This window comes from Zonotrichia leucophrys, chromosome 9 (genome assembly GCF_028769735.1).
Source record: "Zonotrichia leucophrys gambelii isolate GWCS_2022_RI chromosome 9, RI_Zleu_2.0, whole genome shotgun sequence".
Lineage (NCBI taxonomy): Eukaryota > Metazoa > Chordata > Aves > Passeriformes > Passerellidae > Zonotrichia > Zonotrichia leucophrys.
Genome location: NC_088179.1, coordinates 12,983,701 through 13,002,292, shown reverse-complemented (window position 1 = coordinate 13,002,292; position 18,592 = coordinate 12,983,701). Strand labels below are relative to the sequence as shown.

The following is an 18,592-nucleotide window of genomic DNA, read 5'->3' as shown; positions in this document are numbered from 1 at the left end:
CATAGAAATATATATGCTTCCTAATACTGTAATGTAGCAGGAGCTCTGTATCCTGACCAGGTATTGAATCGTGCCATTTGTAACAGCTCTGCACCAGATGTGATTTCTGTCACAGTACATGTGATGGGAATGAGTAGTGAGAAAGAAGTGAGGCTACTTAAGTAGTAAGAGTAAAATTATAGCCATTTCATAATGGCACAGCAGCCAATTTTTTTTATTATTTTGAGGGTGAGGCTTTTTTGCAATGTTTTGGCTGTTCTGAAATTTGAGAAACAATTCTACAACCTTACCATTTCTACCAGTACTATGTGACTAGTACATTCAAGACTTAGCCCTGTGCATTTTAGATATAAGAATTAATACATCTAAAATTAAATTAATAATATATTGCCATTTCAAAAAATCTGAAGTGTGCTTTTAGCTCCTGAGAAAGCTATTTCTTAAATAGTGATTATATTTTTAATTGCACTAATGCTGTAGCATTGGTTAGTCATTATTGTAATGCGCAAGTGCATTTTAGTAATTTATTTCAGTCACAATGTTTTCATAACTTCAGAAAGCACATCAAATATTAAAGCCTCAGTATTATATCCTGATAGTGTAGGACTGCAAAGTATAAAAACTCTAAAATTCATATATACGTCCCTCTGCTACATGGCAAACATTTATGTTATTAATGAAATGTCATGTTTTTGCCCTATAAGTGTTTACTTAAAAGAAAATCAATATTTCTAACTACTTCCTGATTCACAATTATGGTACTGCCCTGGAGATTTACTGGATTATTGGCAGTATTCTTCTGTTTTGGTGCTTTTGTAGCTTGGTATTGGAATAAAATATTATCAAGTGACATGGTAATTTGAGTTTGCTTTTTAGAAGTCATATAAAGAGAGGCTTAAATACTTCAGATTCTTTTCAGTACACTAAGGAATTCTTCAAATGTTACCATGTTCTTTGAAAGATAATTGCATGGTTTTAGAGGGTGTCTACCAATTAACTGCAAACAGTTAATTACTGATGTGTTTCAAGTAGCTTTGTGACAAAAGCAGAGTTGGTGCACAGTCCCTGTGTGCTAACAGAGCACCAAAGAAATGCATGGAATACTGAGTGGAAAAGCAACTACGCTTGCCATTGATGTAGAACTGCAGTTCCTTTTCTGTAGTAACATTTCATTTTGCAAACACTTACACTGTTCACAGTCTCTAGCTTCAGCTGTAAATGTTTTAACATCAGAGTTTCTCCTTGAAGCATTCCTTCTGTATTTTCCCAGTAAGTTGACTGCACCATACATGTCCTCATGGACCATGTGCCTTCCTGTGTCTGTGTGTGCTAATTCTCCATAAACAAGATGAAATACCAATTTTATACAGTTTTTGAAAATTTCTACATTAAGACCTTGAAGAATCCTAGCGATGGCTAACATTAAAATCCACGTTCCTTTCATTGTAAGGAAACCTGAAAAATCTGGAGCAAAAATGGTTACATTTTATTCTTGTTTGTTCCTTTCATATACACATTTATCTTATTTCTGTGCTGCTTCTGATTTAATATATTCTTGCTTGTAATGACTGTCAATGATTGCCAGTGGGCTTATGAAAAATTTAATGCAATTACTATGCATTTTCAACTAATAAGCAAATCCTTCTACCTTTTTCTAATCATGATATCTTTTAAAAGTAATCTTTTGGCTAATCTTTTATGTAAAATCAGTATAGTATTACTTTTATTTTCTCTTTTGTTTTGGCAATGGAACTGACTCTGACCATTATACATGCAGTATATAAAGTTTCATATTAGCTCAGGAAGACTTACTGTACAGAAAGTTAAAATAATTGTTATGAAATATTTTCAAAACTATAATGAAGAACTTGATTATGTTTTATGAAGCACAGTAAATCAGCTAGTCCTTTTATTTTAACTGTACAGATTCCCCATTATCACCACCTCACCTAAACTGAACCATTTTAGTTTTATCACATTTGTCTCCTTTTACCAAACTGACGGACTTGCCCAAATGAAACAATTAGAGATGTGAGTTTTTATTTTTTGGATTTACATTACAGTATTTTTCAGTATACTCAGGAAGGATCTCCTTTGGGCATATTTCTTTGTTGTCCTTATTCTCTAGATTACATTACCCTTCCTGGTTGTGAGAAATTATTTGCACTGAATTTGACTTCTGTTAGAGAAGGTCAAGAGGGCCATAAGATAAAAATTTGCCTGTGCCAAGTATGGTTCCTGCAGGCATATGATTGGCTTGAAACTTCATCTTTTGTCTATGTGTCAGATTGATAATGTACCAGTTTTTACAGTGGAACAACAGTTTTAGTCGAACCCAGATGCAAGGCAATTAAAGGTTTTATGGATTTCCTCCTTAGCACAGTATTGTTATTTCCAGAGCTCAATGTCACTGATTGTGCTCCCATGGTACCATGTGCCTCTTTAACACCTTGTAATTTTAAGTAAGGTTTTAAAAACATTGGTAATGGAAATATCACTGGAAGTTTAAGTATCTGCTATTGCCAAGCACGTCTGGCCAGAAGGATTGTCAGTCCTGTAGCAGGATGCAGCTTTTGTGTTGCACTGCAGGAAAGGAGCACAAATACAGACATTCTCTTTCAATTGTACCAAAAAATGTGGCCCATCATTTGAAAAAGCTTTGTCCTGTTTGATCCCTACTTATTACTGTCATTCATTCCATACTTAATGCTGGTAGAAAGGATTATATGCCTTTTTGCAACTCCATTGCATATAACAGAGGAATGTGAGCTCGCATTGGCTGAAGAAAGACAATTACTTGAAAGCTAACATGCTACAAATTTTAGAAACACTTGTTAATAGAGTCTAGAATGCATGACTTTTTTACCATACCTTTTAAAAGATGTTTCTGTGGCACTTTTCTTACTTCCTGCTGCACATAGGCTCTGCTTAGCTTAGAAACAAATAGTCCCCTATGGCACAGGGTCTCAAGACCAAGTTGGGTGTTTTCCTATTTTACCATCCTTTCTACTGTAGTTTTTTTCTGCTAACCAAATGACAAAAATATGGCAAATTTTATGTCTTTGCAAAACTGGTCAGATGAGTCACTCATGCCTAAAGATGGAAAGGAATTTCTGCTGATTTTAAGTTAGCTGTATTAGCTCTAGTTAATTACAATTAAAACATTACTGATTTATTTATACTTTAAGGTTTTTGTATTGACTTGGAACATCAAATTAAAGGTGCTGTAGTCACATGATGTCTTCAGCAGAAGATATGGCAGATATTAGTAAAATTTGTGCTAATTACATATAGAAATACATATATAGGAATGAAAATGCATTGATGCTCTCCATCACTTGGACAAGCAGCACAAAAGTAGTTTATATTCATATGGATGTAAATGTCTATGTAAGTAACTCTAGAAATGTTTGTAGCAACTGAGATGCAGAAATTCTTCAGCAACACAAGCAGTTAATGTCACAAGTTGCTGAACATGATCCTTGATATACAGGGTTTTTCATGTGGTAATTATAAGTACACTCTTGAAAAACATAATTGCCTCAATAAACCAAAGAAATTAGCTTGTGTCTTTTCAAGTTAATCTTCGTATTAGGATGCAAAATTGCATAGAACAGAGTAAATCCTTTCAGTGAATTCGCAATGAATTGCAATAGTAAAACACTAATACAAGTTTTGGACTTTTTTTAGTTGGATGGTAATACTGCCCAATACTTTTGATGTTTTGTTATAATATCACTTGCTAGCAAAAGCTTCATCTTGGTTTTTTGGTTTTTTTTTTTTTTTTTTTTTAATTCTGTAACCCCCAAATGAGATAATATCAGTGATTTAATTGACTTTGAGTCATTATGATTTGGCCACCTTACAGCAGCCTAGTTTTCCACTTCTTTTAACACTCATAGCACGCCTAAATTTGTGAAATACAGGTCAGGCTCTAGAGCATGAACCAGTTTTCTCACTACTAAGCATGTGAAACATGGAGGATCTGAGCAAAGCCATGATCCCAGTCTCTGTTTCTAGTGAGCTGAGCAGATGAGTGTTAAGCTGAGATGTGCACTGCATAATGTGGTTGTAAGGAGTCAGCTTCCGCAAAGCTGCTGCTCTGGGCCTTTGTTCACACAGACATTAGACATCCTTTGTTTTGCCCCTCCTTCTCTTCTTCAGCAGTCATTCAATGACAAGCGTAAAAAGAACCTCTTTTCCCGAAAATTTCCCTTCTACAAGAACAAGGACCAGAGTGAGCAGGAAACCAGTGATATTGACCGTAAGTATGTGGCATTCCATGGAGAGCGAAGCACAGTAGAAGGGCCTGCTAGACTGCACTAGGGTGTTACCATGGAGACAGTTTCATGAGCTGCAACAGGCTGAGGAGCTCCTGGTGCCACTGGCAAACCAGGCTACAAAACCAGGGCAAACCTTTGTTTGCTGTGAAAATCAAACTCAACACAAGAGTATCCCAGTTTGGAGTAAACTGCGCAATACTGTTGGCTAGCTGGAGGAGATAACTGCCTTCCAGTGCTGTCAGTGATGCTTCCCTGTTTGTGACTTGGAGGAGAAAGCACAGTATTCATGAAAGTATAATGGAGCGTACCAGCTTCTCAAATCAGTCCCTTTAGACTGGTTTATCAAAGTCATTCATTCTAATTGGATTTTCCTAATGAAGAGAGGTTACTCTGATTTTCATTGTTCTTGCCAGCAGTTAAAAAAAGTGTATTCTCAAAACGGAGTTGCATTAATTTCCTAATTCAGAGCAGGTTCAAAACAAACTGTGTTCTCTGCCATTTGCATTACTGATTGCACTTCATGTGCCAGTCAAGTCAAATTCTATAGACTTATTTTTCCCTGTGATGCTCTAGGAACTGTCTCCTGTCGTAGCGCCAATTTTATATATTACTGACAATTATTTTCTTTGTGATTGTCTTTTTATTGCTTGCCCTCTGGGGACTACTCTGCAGGAGGTCCCTGACGACATGGGATCAAAAGGCCTGAGTAAGTGATCAAAATACTCCCAAGTTATTTTAACCTCCATCTGAAAAATTACCACGTTTTTTTTTGGACAGATCTCTTTGAGATTGGTGCTCCACTGGCATAAGGAGGTTAACTAAAACTGGTTCATAAGCTTTTCCTAGTTTGTAATCTTTTGGAGTTTTTGCTTTCAGGAACATGTAAAGTTTATGTGACTGTCACATTAGATTTTTTTTGTTTTCAGAAGCTTACCAGTGCTTTTTTGTTTGTCCTTAACAGTACTGTGTTTTAATTTGGTGATTATTTTTTAATGTTACTTATATCTTGTCCTCGTATTTTTATTTATTTAAAAATAACCTTATGGCTCTTTCCAGTAATAGTACCACCATTGCCGTGCTACTTTAACTAGTAACAGTTTTCATTCCTCTCTCTAGGGTTCTGATGTTTACAGCTACTTAAAGCAAACACAACTTTTCCTTAACAAGTGCCAGGAGAGTTTTTCTGTTTTGAACACTTATGATGCTTTTAGACCAGGTGAAGGGCTAATAAGGGTGACTTGAAGCACTTCTTGTATTTCTATTTGAATCAAGTCAGATTCAAAAGTTGCTGCCTACTCTTAGCAGAAATGTTTGTGTGTGCATACCCCCCCACTAAGTGTATTAAAATGACAAATAAAAAAGCCAAGACCTTGCTTTTGTCACAGATATTAAATACATCCATTGTTAGGCACTTATGCAATAGGAAAAGGAGTCTCTAAAGGGATGTGGCTAAGGGTCATTAGGGATAGCATTTCTTCCCAAGGCATGACTGTAAGGTACAGTGTTTGTGAAATTACTTGTAAGGGTCAGTGCACTTCTGTACCTGTCCTCAATCATGAAGTTGGAATTCTAGTAGCTGTAACATTCATTTCTCAATTCTGAAATGGCTACTTTCAAAGGAATTCCTGGTCTAGACCAGAAAACTTTAGTATTTATGGCCCTATGGTTTAGAACATAAAATCATAAGCAGCCTTTATGGCCTTATGATCATACTTAGTTTGAACTATGTAATATGGTCCAGAAATATCTCTAGATGATTCTCTTCTATAAACAGAACATGTTTCTTGTCTGTTTTTCAGCACAGACTTTTAAAAACTGCCTTATCATACCTAATGCAAGTTGTATTACATGCTGCACTATATTTCCTCTAATTTAATCCAGCTTTTTCTCTACATGAGACTAAATGTAATCAATAAATTGCTTGCATAAAAGTTGAAATGCATAATCCCAAGGTTTTTACACAACATAATTCATCCTGAGGTGAAAACTTAAAAATTGCAGGGTTACATGTGAATTATGAATTAGTGTACTTTTTGTAATCTTATTTTATGTGCTATTTAATGTTTTTCTTTTTATTAACATCAATTCCTTTCATATGAAATTAAGCTTGATCCTGAGAGCTATGAGAAGTACGTTAAAACTTTTATATGCAGTATGTATTGATTTCAGCACTTTGATATGAGTATTGTCGTTCATCTGGATTACTTTTTGTCGATTTTCTTTTTGTTTGACTCATGCCATTGGTGTATGTTCCTTATTTTTTCCCATTGTGTTGCAATTTCAGAGCATGTAACCTCTAATGCCAGCGATAGTGAAAGTAGTTACCGTAAGTGTTTTAAGTTCTTTGTTTATTCGAGCCCTTGTTTTGCAGCTCTTTCTTTGGTTTTGTTTGTCTGTCTTTTCTGGGTATTTACATGTTAAATAGAACTTCCCAGTCAGCTTCAGGTGAAATCTGTATTTGTGTATTTGGTGGAGTACTGCAAATTGTTCTATGTCTTTGTTTTTAAAAAACTCCCTAGAATCACTGCAAACCTCCTTTATGGATATTTTTTATTGTTGTCTGTGATTTTCTTAGTTCAGCTTAATTTGAATCTACTATTTTTTTTTAAATTACACAAGCTAGCTAAACATGTTAAATTTAAAGGGTAAATTTAATGCTGACAAATACAATTTTATGTAGCTGAGCCTTAATACTGGAAGTGTAGCCAAACTGTGTAATCCATTAAATAATGCCATAAGTATCTAAAGTTTTTCACAACTGATACTCAGATTTAATATGTATATACTTCAATGAAAGTACAGATAAGCAAACATGTATTTACCCTTGCTTTCAGCTCATTTATTTTGTCAAGTGTGGGTGCTTAGTATGAACTGTCTTCAAAGCATACGACACACATTCAGTGCTGGAGTCAGTTTTGATAAATCAGCATGCTAGTTCTCTCTCTTCCTGGAGACATAGTGTCTCTGAATAGCACACTCAGTTTGCTTTTACTGCTAGCATCAGCTCCAGTAGTGGTTGCTATTCCCCAGCTGCAGTGGCACTCCATGCTCATGGTGGGTAACAGGCTGCATGGTGCTGCTCTGCTGTGCTTGACATGGGATTGGAATCCCACTTTGCCAGGACTGGAATCCCAGCTCCCAGCAAGGCTGCAGACTAGAGCTGGAATCCATGGTAGAGCAGAGCTGGACAATAGGAAGCATGAAGACAAACATGAAAAGAAGGAGCAGTGAAAGTCATGCAATGGTTCAGTGCTCAGCTCCTGGCTGCCTGCTGTGTAATGGGCACTGCAGAAATACCTAATTTATGTCAGGATAATAAGGAAGGTGGTTCATTAACAGATATATTTGTTTGGCTGTCGATCTTTTCAGAGGTAATGAGCCACATATTTTCTTCCAGATGATGACACTGAAGAAGAGAATGTGTATACATGTATGCAAAATGCTGGTGTTGTTGCAGACTGTAATTGAAAAGAAACTAATTGAGGGAGGCATCTGTGTTCCCTGAGAATAACACAGAATTGAGCACATATGGAAGTTGCCTTTGATAAACAGAAATTTTTATAGTTTTTAATGACACACCATCAAAACTATCTAACCATGTCTGTTTCTTCATAAATTTGCTGCTTCCCTCTCTTCCTTCACTTCCAAAGTTTTTCTGAGAGCTAGCTTTATTTACATTTAAAGCTGGTTATTGGTTCTACTAGTTAGTATTTTACTTTATTGTTACTTGCGAAGCCATGATTTTATTATGGATGTCATGGATTTGTTTATCTCAATGTGTAATTCTGAGCATTTTTTATTAAAATATTCTTTTAATCTCTTCTTACTGCTGTCTAATATGAAAGTTATCTTGATTACAGATGAGTACGGTTGTTCAAAAGGTTCATTCTATTAATACTAATTTTTCCAAAGAATTGAAAAGCAGTGACATTATATACTTTTTGCCCTCAATCAGGGGATGCTTTTTACTTGTTCTTATCTCTTTAGTAGTTTGCATAACTCTTCTTTGACCTTATAGCAATGTGACTTCTCCAAAGAAGTATCTAATTCTGTGTGAGCTCGATCTTTCATAGATGAGTTGATAGTTGGTGATTCCCTGTTCCTCTCCCTAGCCTAAAAAGGGTTCTGAAAGTATATACTGTCCTTCTAAAATCCATTTGCATGAGTAACTTTTTGAGATATTAAAATGTACAGGTTGCATGGTTTTGTGTCTGTCTTAAGGTATTCCTCAATTGCAACAATTCAGGAAATTAAAGTCTTCCTGCATGTATTGCTGTAGGACAGTTTAAATGCAAATTTATTGCAAAATAAGAGAAATATTTCTGTTAATGAAATTGTAATATTTAGATTTTAAATATCTTTTTGCATTTGCTTTGAAATAGAGACTAGATATATAGAAGCTCTATATGCATTTATAAAAGCCTTCATCTGCCTTCTGTTTCTACATAAACTGTGGTGTAGCCTTGTATGTTCCTTTGCCTGTTTTAAGTATGGCTTATGAACATCAAAGAACGTTCCAAAACTAGAGAATTGAAATATTGGAGGACTGTATTTTCTTCAGTTCAAAGCAATGTCATGTAATTTGAGCTTGTGTCTTCAGAATTATAAATTCTCTGCTGTCTCAGTTAATTTTTAGTTATTTCAATAAAAGAAATTTTACTCAGAGATATCGTGTTAGACTAGAAGCAATCTTTTAGAGAGATGGCAACTGAGGTATATTTCAAATGCTTTCACTAACATTTAAAAAGCCTGCAGCTGTCAAAATTCAAGATTCTGTTATTTTAGTTTCATTCACTGCTAATGTGCTTCCTGGAGCTGAGAACAATCCAAAGCATTATTTGCTTTCAACTTTGTCTTTAAAGATTAATTTATAAAACAGTAGTTGTTTAGTATATCCATTGATAGCTTTCTTGGTAGAATTACAGTGGCTGATGATGTCTATGGAAATGCCAATTCACGATCAAGTTAATGGAAGATCTGTTCACCTTGACATACATGGTTGCCAGCCATGTATAAATATGGAAAATGTTGTAAATGCTGGCTGCAGAGTGTGGAGAGCGTTCCCAATGCAGGAGGCATTGCTCTAGCAGTGAATGACAGCATGCATGCCTTGCATCCAGGACTCGTGAGGAGCAGCACCTCAGCAATGCTTGGAAATTCTCTTGTGCTCGATGCCAGCTTGACATGCCAGCTACACCAGGAACTTCTTTCTATTCTCTGTGTCTTATGCTTTAAAGCTCAGTGTTTGGCTTAGCTTTGTGAGGTCTAGAATTCATGGCTCTTGAAAGGTGTCCCTCATCAGCATCATTGTAATGCATATTGCTGGGCAGTGTCTGTATCATCATAGTCCATGGAATGACTCCCTATGCTCCTTTAGGAAAAAAATACATTGATGTGTCTTTGCCTTTACATTTTAGGTGGCCAGGAGGAATATGTGTTGTCATATGAACCAGTCAATCAACAAGAAGGTTTGTAGCTCTCACTCAGTATGAAATAATCTTAATTGTTAGAATGCTTTGCGTGCCCTTATGTATTAAGCACCAGGATAAACTTCTTCACCCTTTTAAAGTTGAAACTTGCTGTTATTCAAATGAATAAATCATAAAGGCATAAATTATTAAATAAAATCTCTGAATTATTTAGTGCAGAATCCAAAGGTGTGCTACTTCAATAATTCTGTGTGGTTTATATTGTGGAAGGAACATACAGTATGCTTAACAGTTTTGTCAGTGAGAACCTCATAAATTATAGTTTTCTTCTGTTTCATATTGCTTTAGCATTCTCATTGTTTCTGGCACAGCAAAAAGCATGTGAATAGATCATTTGTCTACTTACCAACTTCAATTGAAATGTCTCTAATCAGTCTCCCATTTCTGTATGGTTTTCTTATATGGCTAATTTCATTAATAATTGCCAAGGGATTTTTTCCAGAAAAAAATAAAATTTAATGAAATGGAAATCACTAGGAGAAAATATTTTCTCACACTTGCATTTAAAAAAATTGCTTTTTACTGATTTCCAGTGGAATGGTTTCCTCTCACCTGAGAGGCTCACAAAGGGAGAAACAGCAGAGATGTTTGTTATTTAATTATAAGTTAATAGATACTGGATTCAAGACATTCCTCTTGCAAATACAGTAATACAATTGAAAGGAAATAGCTCTGAGTCAAATTAAAATATATTTAATAGGACAGACTTAAATTAATTGGTACTTATTTGTGCAGAAAGATTGAACCTAAAATTAAAATTTGTACTGCTGAAATTGATCGTGGCAACATACTTAGGCATTATTGTCTTAAAGGTTCTTACAGTGTGATTAGACATAATCTGCTTAAACTTAATTTTCAACCAAAATCCCTTTATTATAAATAATTAAACTACTTTCAAAAGGTACTACACTTAATTTTGTAAGGGTGTTAATAGTTACAGAAACTATTTATACTGAATCATTTTGTGTGTGAGTGCTTAATTGTGGCCTTAGGAGAAAAGAAGCTTCTCCCAACACAGACAGAGTTTTATGAACTGCGCTGCTGCTTAGGTGCCTCTTTGAATTGAAAAGATTTTCAAACCTCTCCTCCTTCCTTTTTCCATTAGAATTTAGGATGTTAGTTTGTGAGAAGGTTTTTTTTCTCAAAGGCTTCATAATTTGAGACTCATTTTCAATCACTGAGAATGAAGATTTGAGAGTGAAAGTCTAACATCTTACTGTGACTATGGTATTCACTGATTGATGTTCTTCAGTGTGTTTCTATTCTCTTTAGAAGTACCTATTCTTCTAAGTATTAAAATCATTGCTATGTGAGAGGGCTTATTTGGATGAACTCTTAAAATTTAACCATCATATAAAATACAACTGACATTATTCCTTTATGTTTATTAGTCAGTTACACTCGACCTGTGATTGTTTTGGGACCCATGAAAGACAGAATAAATGATGACCTGATCTCAGAATTTCCAGACAAATTTGGCTCATGTGTTCCACGTAAGTCTCCACAAATACTAAAGCAATTTTATATTATATTTTTCTCTTAATTTTTTATAGACATCCTCTGTATGTTGGATTAAAAAAAAAGTTAATATATTGTTTAAACTTTTTAGATCTATCTTAATAGCAATCTCTTTGTGACAATTTTGCAATATAAATGGAGGCTTTTTGGATATTGTAAAAAAAAAAAGTCACTGTTTTTTGTTTTGCTTTAAAAACTACTGGTTTATATTTAAAGATACTACTAGACCAAAACGAGATTATGAGGTGGATGGACGTGATTACCATTTTGTCACTTCTCGAGAGCAAATGGAGAAGGATATTCAGGATCACAAATTCATTGAAGCTGGCCAGTACAATAATCACCTTTATGGAACAAGCGTCCAATCAGTGCGAGAAGTAGCAGAAAAGGTAAATCAGTGCCACTTGCTTTCATTTGCTGAGCTGATTATATGCCTGTGCTGACAGGGAGAAAGAGAAGAATGGCAAGAAGCCATTAGGAACATTCTGACTTTTAAAGGAATTTGTATAAGGCTAGAAACAAAGTGCATTGTCACAGATGCATTTAGGGAAATAATGAAGCTTTGGAATAATGAAAGCGTCATGATTAAATTGGGGAAAAAAAGCAACCATAATGTTGTAAACCCTCTCATTTAAAGAGAATGCCGAAGAAATAACTACAATTATAGGCTAATTAGCCTAGCTCACATACACAGATCATTAACTAATGAAGAGTAGTGCTGGTGCAGTTAATTAATATGAGGATCCTCTTGACATAGACCTGCACAAAAGAAAACTTAAAAAAAATGTTATTCTTTGTGCTTCTCATGGTTTTAGCTAACAAAGAGAAGAGAGTAAATGTAAAGAATTCAATTTTATAAGTATTTTTTTCTATAACTACCCATATATTTTGAGTATTACCTTACAGTTTCTATCCCAAAGTGATTTGAATTAACTATTTATTGCAAATTCTAATTATTTCTAAAGTCTTACTGAAGTTGACTTGATCTGTCTGAAAAAAAAGTTGGAAAAGGGAAATGTATTCCTGAGAATAAGGTGCTTGTCTTAAAGAAAATCATGTGGTGAAATTTTTTTTTGCAAATGTTTCATGTTGAGTTGATGAGAGTTTTTCTGCTGCTGACTCTGTGGTCCATTTTGACCAAATAGGTGAGTATTGCTATTTCTGGCAACTGAATTTACTGGAAGCAAAACTAGGGCAAACACAGTGAGATTCTGTGAGGCAAATGATGTTTTCTTCTCTTGTCTTTGTCACCATATGGAATGGAACCTGGCCCTGTGGGATAGAGTGAGAAAAGGAAAGAAAATAATATTAATTACAGAATTGTTCAAGTAAATGAACAGTATTTTGTATTGGAGGCTGAACAAAGCTGTGAAACAATCATTTGTGGTTAAATGATGAAATTATTGAATAGCTTAGACATTATAAATCTGTTGGCATTTACTTTACTTGGTAGCACAAATACAATCCTTCAGATCCATCCTGGACCTGAAATTGACTCTCTTCTTTTGTCCATCTGTGGGGATTAGTAAGGTACAAAATTGCTATGAATCTTTCATAAATGGACATGAAGAACAAAGTATTAGCAGATGTCTCCATGCAGTCAAATCTCTTGCATAGGCACCATGGGACTTTGGGTAGATGCAGCAATTTCTGAGTTGCAGCTGACATTATTTTCTGGGAAACAATGGCCTATCCTTCAGAACTGTACTTCAAAATCATGACAGGGCTGCAGACTGGTTGATCTGAAATTGTTCCCATCCTTGTATTCTTTTCCATCTTGCTGAAAAGATGAGTCTTTTCAGTGGGTTTTATTGCTGGGATACAAAAGATCATTTCCAAGTTATCTGCAATCAGTTTAGGAGAAGACAGAGCAGAAGTTACTGCTATTACCCCAAAAGAACTGGAAACAGTATTCCTAAAATAGCCTTGTCTTTCATATCTTCACTTGAAAAGACTTTTCATATCTTCTTTCCTTTGGAATTATCAGCAGCTTGCAAATCTGTGTCTCGAGGCTGCAGTTAATGCATATTCATTGCTGATTTGGAATGAACTGTCATGGTTATACCCCATAAGGTCCAGCACAGGTACTGTGCTGGCTCTCTAGCCCTTCACCCTTTGGCTCCTGGCTTAAATTGTTGGGCCAAACACAGCAAATAGTGTTTTACTTGGTCCCTTTTTCAAATAATGCTCTTAATTCTCAGTTCTTGGAGCATGTGCCACATTTAAAGATGTGGAGAGATCAGTACATGTAAAATACTCTGCTAGGGCATACAGACACCTTTTTTAAATGTTACCAGTTGGCATCCAGACCCATGGACTGGATCTGGGAAACAGCTACCATCAGCTGAAAGCAAACAGACATACATATTGTTCATGTGGAAAAAACACTTCTCTTTAAAAATTCCTGAAGTAAAATTCTGATTTTGTTGGGAAAGACACCAAATGTAAATGATCCCAGTTATTTCTTCTGCCAGGAAGCAGAAGCATGTCAGTAATTTCAGACATTTTTCCAGGAATGATCTCCCAGGAGTTCAGGAATGGTGTTGTATGATATGAGTAACCTTTGGTTATATGGTACTTGTGGGTTTGTATCCTGGCCCACAGATTTCTGCAATGCACATTGGTGTCCTGATAAAGAAAAAGTTTTTCTTTAATGTAGTCACCCAGGAGTGGTTTTCAGTTCCTCTTCCCCTGTAGCTTTCTAAAATGACAGTCTGCAAAATTAATCCTATGCTACTCAGAAAGGAAAGAAATAAAAATGTGTGAGGTGGAAATGAGCATATCTTAGATGAAAGGAACTGAGAACAGGAGGAGCCTTTGAGATGAAGCTGGAAAATTCTTTTTAGTGGGAGAACAGAGAGTGGGAGGAAAGCAGCCTTACCACACTGTCATCCAGCTGCCCAAGGAATGGTCAAGTTATATTTGTTTCTCAAGAGATGGATAATAAATAAACACAAATAAATTCCTTTCACCATCTCCAATGTGGTATTTTTACTGGCTGGTACCTGGGAGAGGAAAGGGCTTTTCTGCAGTTCCACCTGAATATGGTGGCATATTTCCCTGCCAGCAGGGGTGGGCACTCCCTCAGGTATGCCAGTTAAGTCATCTGGCTCTTCTCTAAATCACATCTGTGACATGGCCACCTCCCCAAAGCATCCTCAAATTAGTACCAAAACAAAGCAAAATAAAAAATGCTGGTGGTGTGCTTGAAGTCCAGCTATTTCTCTATATGGTTCTGCATTGCTGCAAGCTGTGATGAAGAAAGGAATGAAGAAAGAAGGGTCAGGAACATCTCAAATGATGTGGGATCCAGCAGAGGAGATTGGGGGACCTTGTGCCAAAGTGGTGAAATCACAGTATCATTGATGCAAATACTCTCATTTTCTTGTTTTCAGTAGAGGCATGTTTTCTCTTCTAAATTATTATGCTATGCTACTTGTGACTTAAAGTTTGCTTAGTGCCATATTCCTTTCTCTCTCACTTTTTAGGGTAAACATTGCATTCTTGATGTTTCTGGTAATGCGATCAAGAGGTTGCAGATTGCCCAGCTATACCCAATCTCCATTTTTATTAAACCCAAAACAGTGGAAAATATCATGTGAGTAAAAGTAAAGTACCTCAGGCTAAATTGTTTGAGACTGTTGTATTTGAAAAGCCAACTGCAAGTTATATGCAGACAATTGTAATATTTGTGTTTTAAATAATATTTAATTCCTTGAGTTTAATTTTTAGGGACTTTAAGATCGGGCTTCTTATCCAAATTCAAGTGCATGAAAACAAATGTCATTGTGTTAAATTCCATGCAACATAATGCCAGAACAGCTCATTTCCACTACAGTCTTTGCTTGGAGTCTTTGGGGTTTAATCCAGTTATTAGTATTAATATTCAAACAACAGTTTAAAACCTTAAAGACTCCAAGTATGTTGTATTGGTTTAAAAGAGCTGTAATATTTGCACTTTCAGGGAAATGAATAAACGCTTAACGGAAGAGCAAGCCAAGAAGACATTTGAGAGAGCCACGAAACTGGAGCAAGAATTTACTGAACACTTCACAGGTGTGTTCTTCTTGTCACTGCTCACTTGCCAGAGTTGAAATTTTATGGCTTGCTGTAAAAGTAGTACTTGCTTAACCACTGAAATAGTGAGCTTTGTTTTTCAGATGATCTGTGATTACTTTGAGGTATAGAGCCATCTTAGTATCTCTACATTGATTTCACTTTGATAAGTTAATTTAATATAAAATTAAACAAAAATTTACTAGGAGCTTAATTTAGGTTTTGAAAACTCTTAGGACTTTCTGCCATTTTCCAACTTCATCAGCAGGTTCTGTTTCCACAGACTTTAACTTTACCCTGAAGTACATGAAAAGCACATCCTATTTCAGCTTTGAGGTTACTGAGGTTTGGAAGAGGTGTGGTTGAACTTAGCTGGAGAGAAGATTCTGAAGCTTATGGCCTATTTGCCTTGCAAAGACATTTCTGATTCTTTCTCATGCACTGTTGTGCTGTGAACATTGTACTTGGCCTATAACAATGGAGCAGCCTCCTCCCACAGGCAGTACAGCACTGAGCTGCAGATGGGGAGAAGGTTTTTAAGAGACAAGAATGGAATGGTAGGAATAAAAGGGAACTAATTTACATGAAAGCAAAGCTCAGAAGCAGCACTACTCTATTAATGCACAGAAGAGTGGGTCTGACCTGCCTCCAAAACTACCTTTCATGCTAAACTTTACTTCTTGGATTATTGATGTTGAGATTGTGACACTGATTAAAAAGAAGTTGCTGTCTCACAGTGATTGCTCTTCCAGGCTGAAGCGTTGGTAAGAACAGCTCAAACTTCTTCATTTTCACCAGACTATATTTTATTCTGGTATGTCAGAACAAATCCTTATTGGCTCATTTCTAGTTAATTTCTAGCCTTGGCAAAAATACATCAACCAACATTATAGGAATGAGTGTAGATTGCACTTTTAACTGTGTAAGGAAGCCTCTTGTCTATAAAATTGGAATCTCTTGTCTGGACAACAAACTCCATGACTTCCTCCTTATTTTAGCCAAAAGCAAAGGTAGAGCTGGGTAGACATCTCGAGGTCAGCCTGCCTTGCTGTGCAGCTTCAGGACAGAGCTGAGGAGTTCACCAGCCTGGGAAGACACAGCCCTGCACTGTCTTGCTTTGTGTTAGAAACACAAATGAAAGCTGGGCCAAAAAGAATACTGGAGGATGTGAATTGACTCAGGCAAATTGGAAAGTGTAGCTAGGAAAAGGTTAAAAATGCCCTCAGCTGTATGTGTATACTTGGTAGGACAGTGGAAGGTCCCTGTCCCCAAGGAAGTGCTTTGTGTGTCCTGCAGTAGCACTCTGTGCTTCAGTCCAGCACTGAACCCGGGAGTGTCCAAGGGTGTCTGTTCCTTCAGCAGTCAGAAATCCTCCTGCCACTCTGAGGGCAAGGAGCAGCCTGGCCTCTGCACAGATCGAGGAGGGACCATTGCTGATTGCCACATTATGTTTTGCAGCTATTGTCCAGGGAGACACTCTGGAAGAAATCTACAACCAAGTGAAACAGATCATAGAGGAACAGTCTGGTCCTTACATCTGGGTTCCAGCAAAGGAAAAATTATGAAAACAGATTTTTATTTTTCATTTTCTAACTGACATCACCTACTACATCTGACGACTCTTAAGCCCTTCCAGTGGAGCCTGCCTCTAGTTCTTTCCAGCGTGGTTCATACCCTAACCATCACATTCTGCAGTTCCCATAATGCTTTACATTTGGTGTCTCTCTTAGTTTAAATAATTTGTATTATTGTGTGTTGTTGGTTTGCCATTTTTCGAACATGACAGTGGAATGGCCTGACCAGCTATTAGTTTAGGGTGGGGGTGGGAGGGAATTGCTGGGTAAAATTCCTTAATGTTTAAGGGAAAGTAACTTTCAAAGATTTTTCAAAAAAGCTTTATAGACATTCTTTTAAAATTTCATAACAATTGAAAGAAAAGTTGTATTCAAGGAAGTTGTAAATTATGAGTAACTTTGCACGCTTAACTTTAATAGCATGGTTTGGTCAGGGCAATCAATTTCAGGTTTTATTTTCTGAGTTCAATCCTATTGTCACATTCTTTCCAGGCAGTTAGAAAGAAACTTTTAAATTTTGAGTTAGCATTTTCATTAAGTCCCATTACTACTCCTAAAGGGATATTCATTTTCATAATTTCATACGGATATTCTTATAATCTATTTTTTCATTTTTTGCCAATAAAATTGCTAGGGACAAAGATGTGTAATGTTTTTAATCTTCCTCATGAAACACTATTTATAGTGTGTTGCAGAAATTCTTTATAGATAATGGTCATCACACTTTTTGAGCCTAAAAATATGTTTAGGTGCTAGGAAACCTTGTATTTTTCAGAGGAATGCCAAATTTGCATTGGCAGTAATTCAGAAAACAGCTGCAGAGATGGTCATTAGGGCAATGAGAGAATGATTCATAGCCTAAAAATGTGTGTGTTCTTAGGGGTCAGATTTTAATGAATATTTTACCCACAATAACTGCCTATTTTGTTATAATAAATATATATATATTAAACTTTCTTTAACTAAACTCTGTAACTATGGGAATTATTTTCTTTACATAGTTGCGCACACGTATAAATATATATATATAAAATATATATTTTTCTTTTACCACCTACTCCTAGCTTTTTGTTTTGAATAAAAGTAAAAAACCAAATTAGAATTTACCTTCCTTAATCATGGAAAAAATCAAATGGGCTGTGATGGCTGGGCATGAAGTCCAGGGAATATTAGTACAAGAAAAAAATACATGCAAGTTCTCCTCTTTTCTACGCAATTCCGGGTGTTTGTCTTCCCCTGTCCCCTTTGTAATATGCATGTCTTAACCAAAGGGAGAATTCAGAGCCAACAATATATTTTTTTTTCTGTACATGTTCATCTCGGATTGCACAGGCACAAGATCTTCCATTTGCAATGCACAAACTTCTGTGCTGAATGTTATGAATACGTTGTACCAAAACCTTCAATAATGAAATTCTTGAATTCCCATATTATTTAGTACCTGCCATTGCTTGTTTGCAACTGATTGTTTTTTAGAGGGATGTACTTATGACAGTCATGGGGCAGTCACACAACCAAATCAGCTTTGGTTTGTAAAGAATTATCAACAATATCCATTCCATTTGTTAGAAAGAGGAGAACAGCTAATAAACTTTATTGTACAATATATTTGTCAAGTGTGTTTTTAATTATGATAAATACAGGTGTTGTAGCACTTTAGAATAATTGACCA

At 35.9% G+C, this 18,592-nt stretch overlaps 1 protein-coding gene across 22 annotated transcripts in view; it reads left to right on the top strand.

Moving 5' to 3' along the window:
* Window positions 1-18,526, top strand: part of DLG1 (discs large MAGUK scaffold protein 1) — a 140,415-nt gene extending 121,889 nt beyond the window's left edge. For 6 of the 22 annotated variants that reach the window (XM_064721536.1, XM_064721531.1, XM_064721549.1 and 3 more), the window contains 9 exons: window positions 4,165-4,264; window positions 6,568-6,609; window positions 8,129-8,164; window positions 9,701-9,751; window positions 11,164-11,265; window positions 11,507-11,679; window positions 14,779-14,888; window positions 15,255-15,346; window positions 16,805-18,526. In XM_064721536.1, coding sequence (XP_064577606.1) covers window positions 4,165-4,264; window positions 6,568-6,609; window positions 8,129-8,164; window positions 9,701-9,751; window positions 11,164-11,265; window positions 11,507-11,679; window positions 14,779-14,888; window positions 15,255-15,346; window positions 16,805-16,911 — 813 coding nt within the window. In that variant the 3' untranslated portion in view covers window positions 16,912-18,526. Of the gene's footprint in view, window positions 1-4,164; window positions 4,265-4,955; window positions 4,990-6,567; window positions 6,610-8,128; window positions 8,165-9,700; window positions 9,752-11,163; window positions 11,266-11,506; window positions 11,680-14,778; window positions 14,889-15,254; window positions 15,347-16,804 lie in introns of all 22 variants that reach the window. The other 16 variants (XM_064721544.1, XM_064721535.1, XM_064721545.1 and 13 more) reach the window with 7 other exon arrangements.
* Window positions 18,527-18,592: the final 66 nt, after the last annotated feature.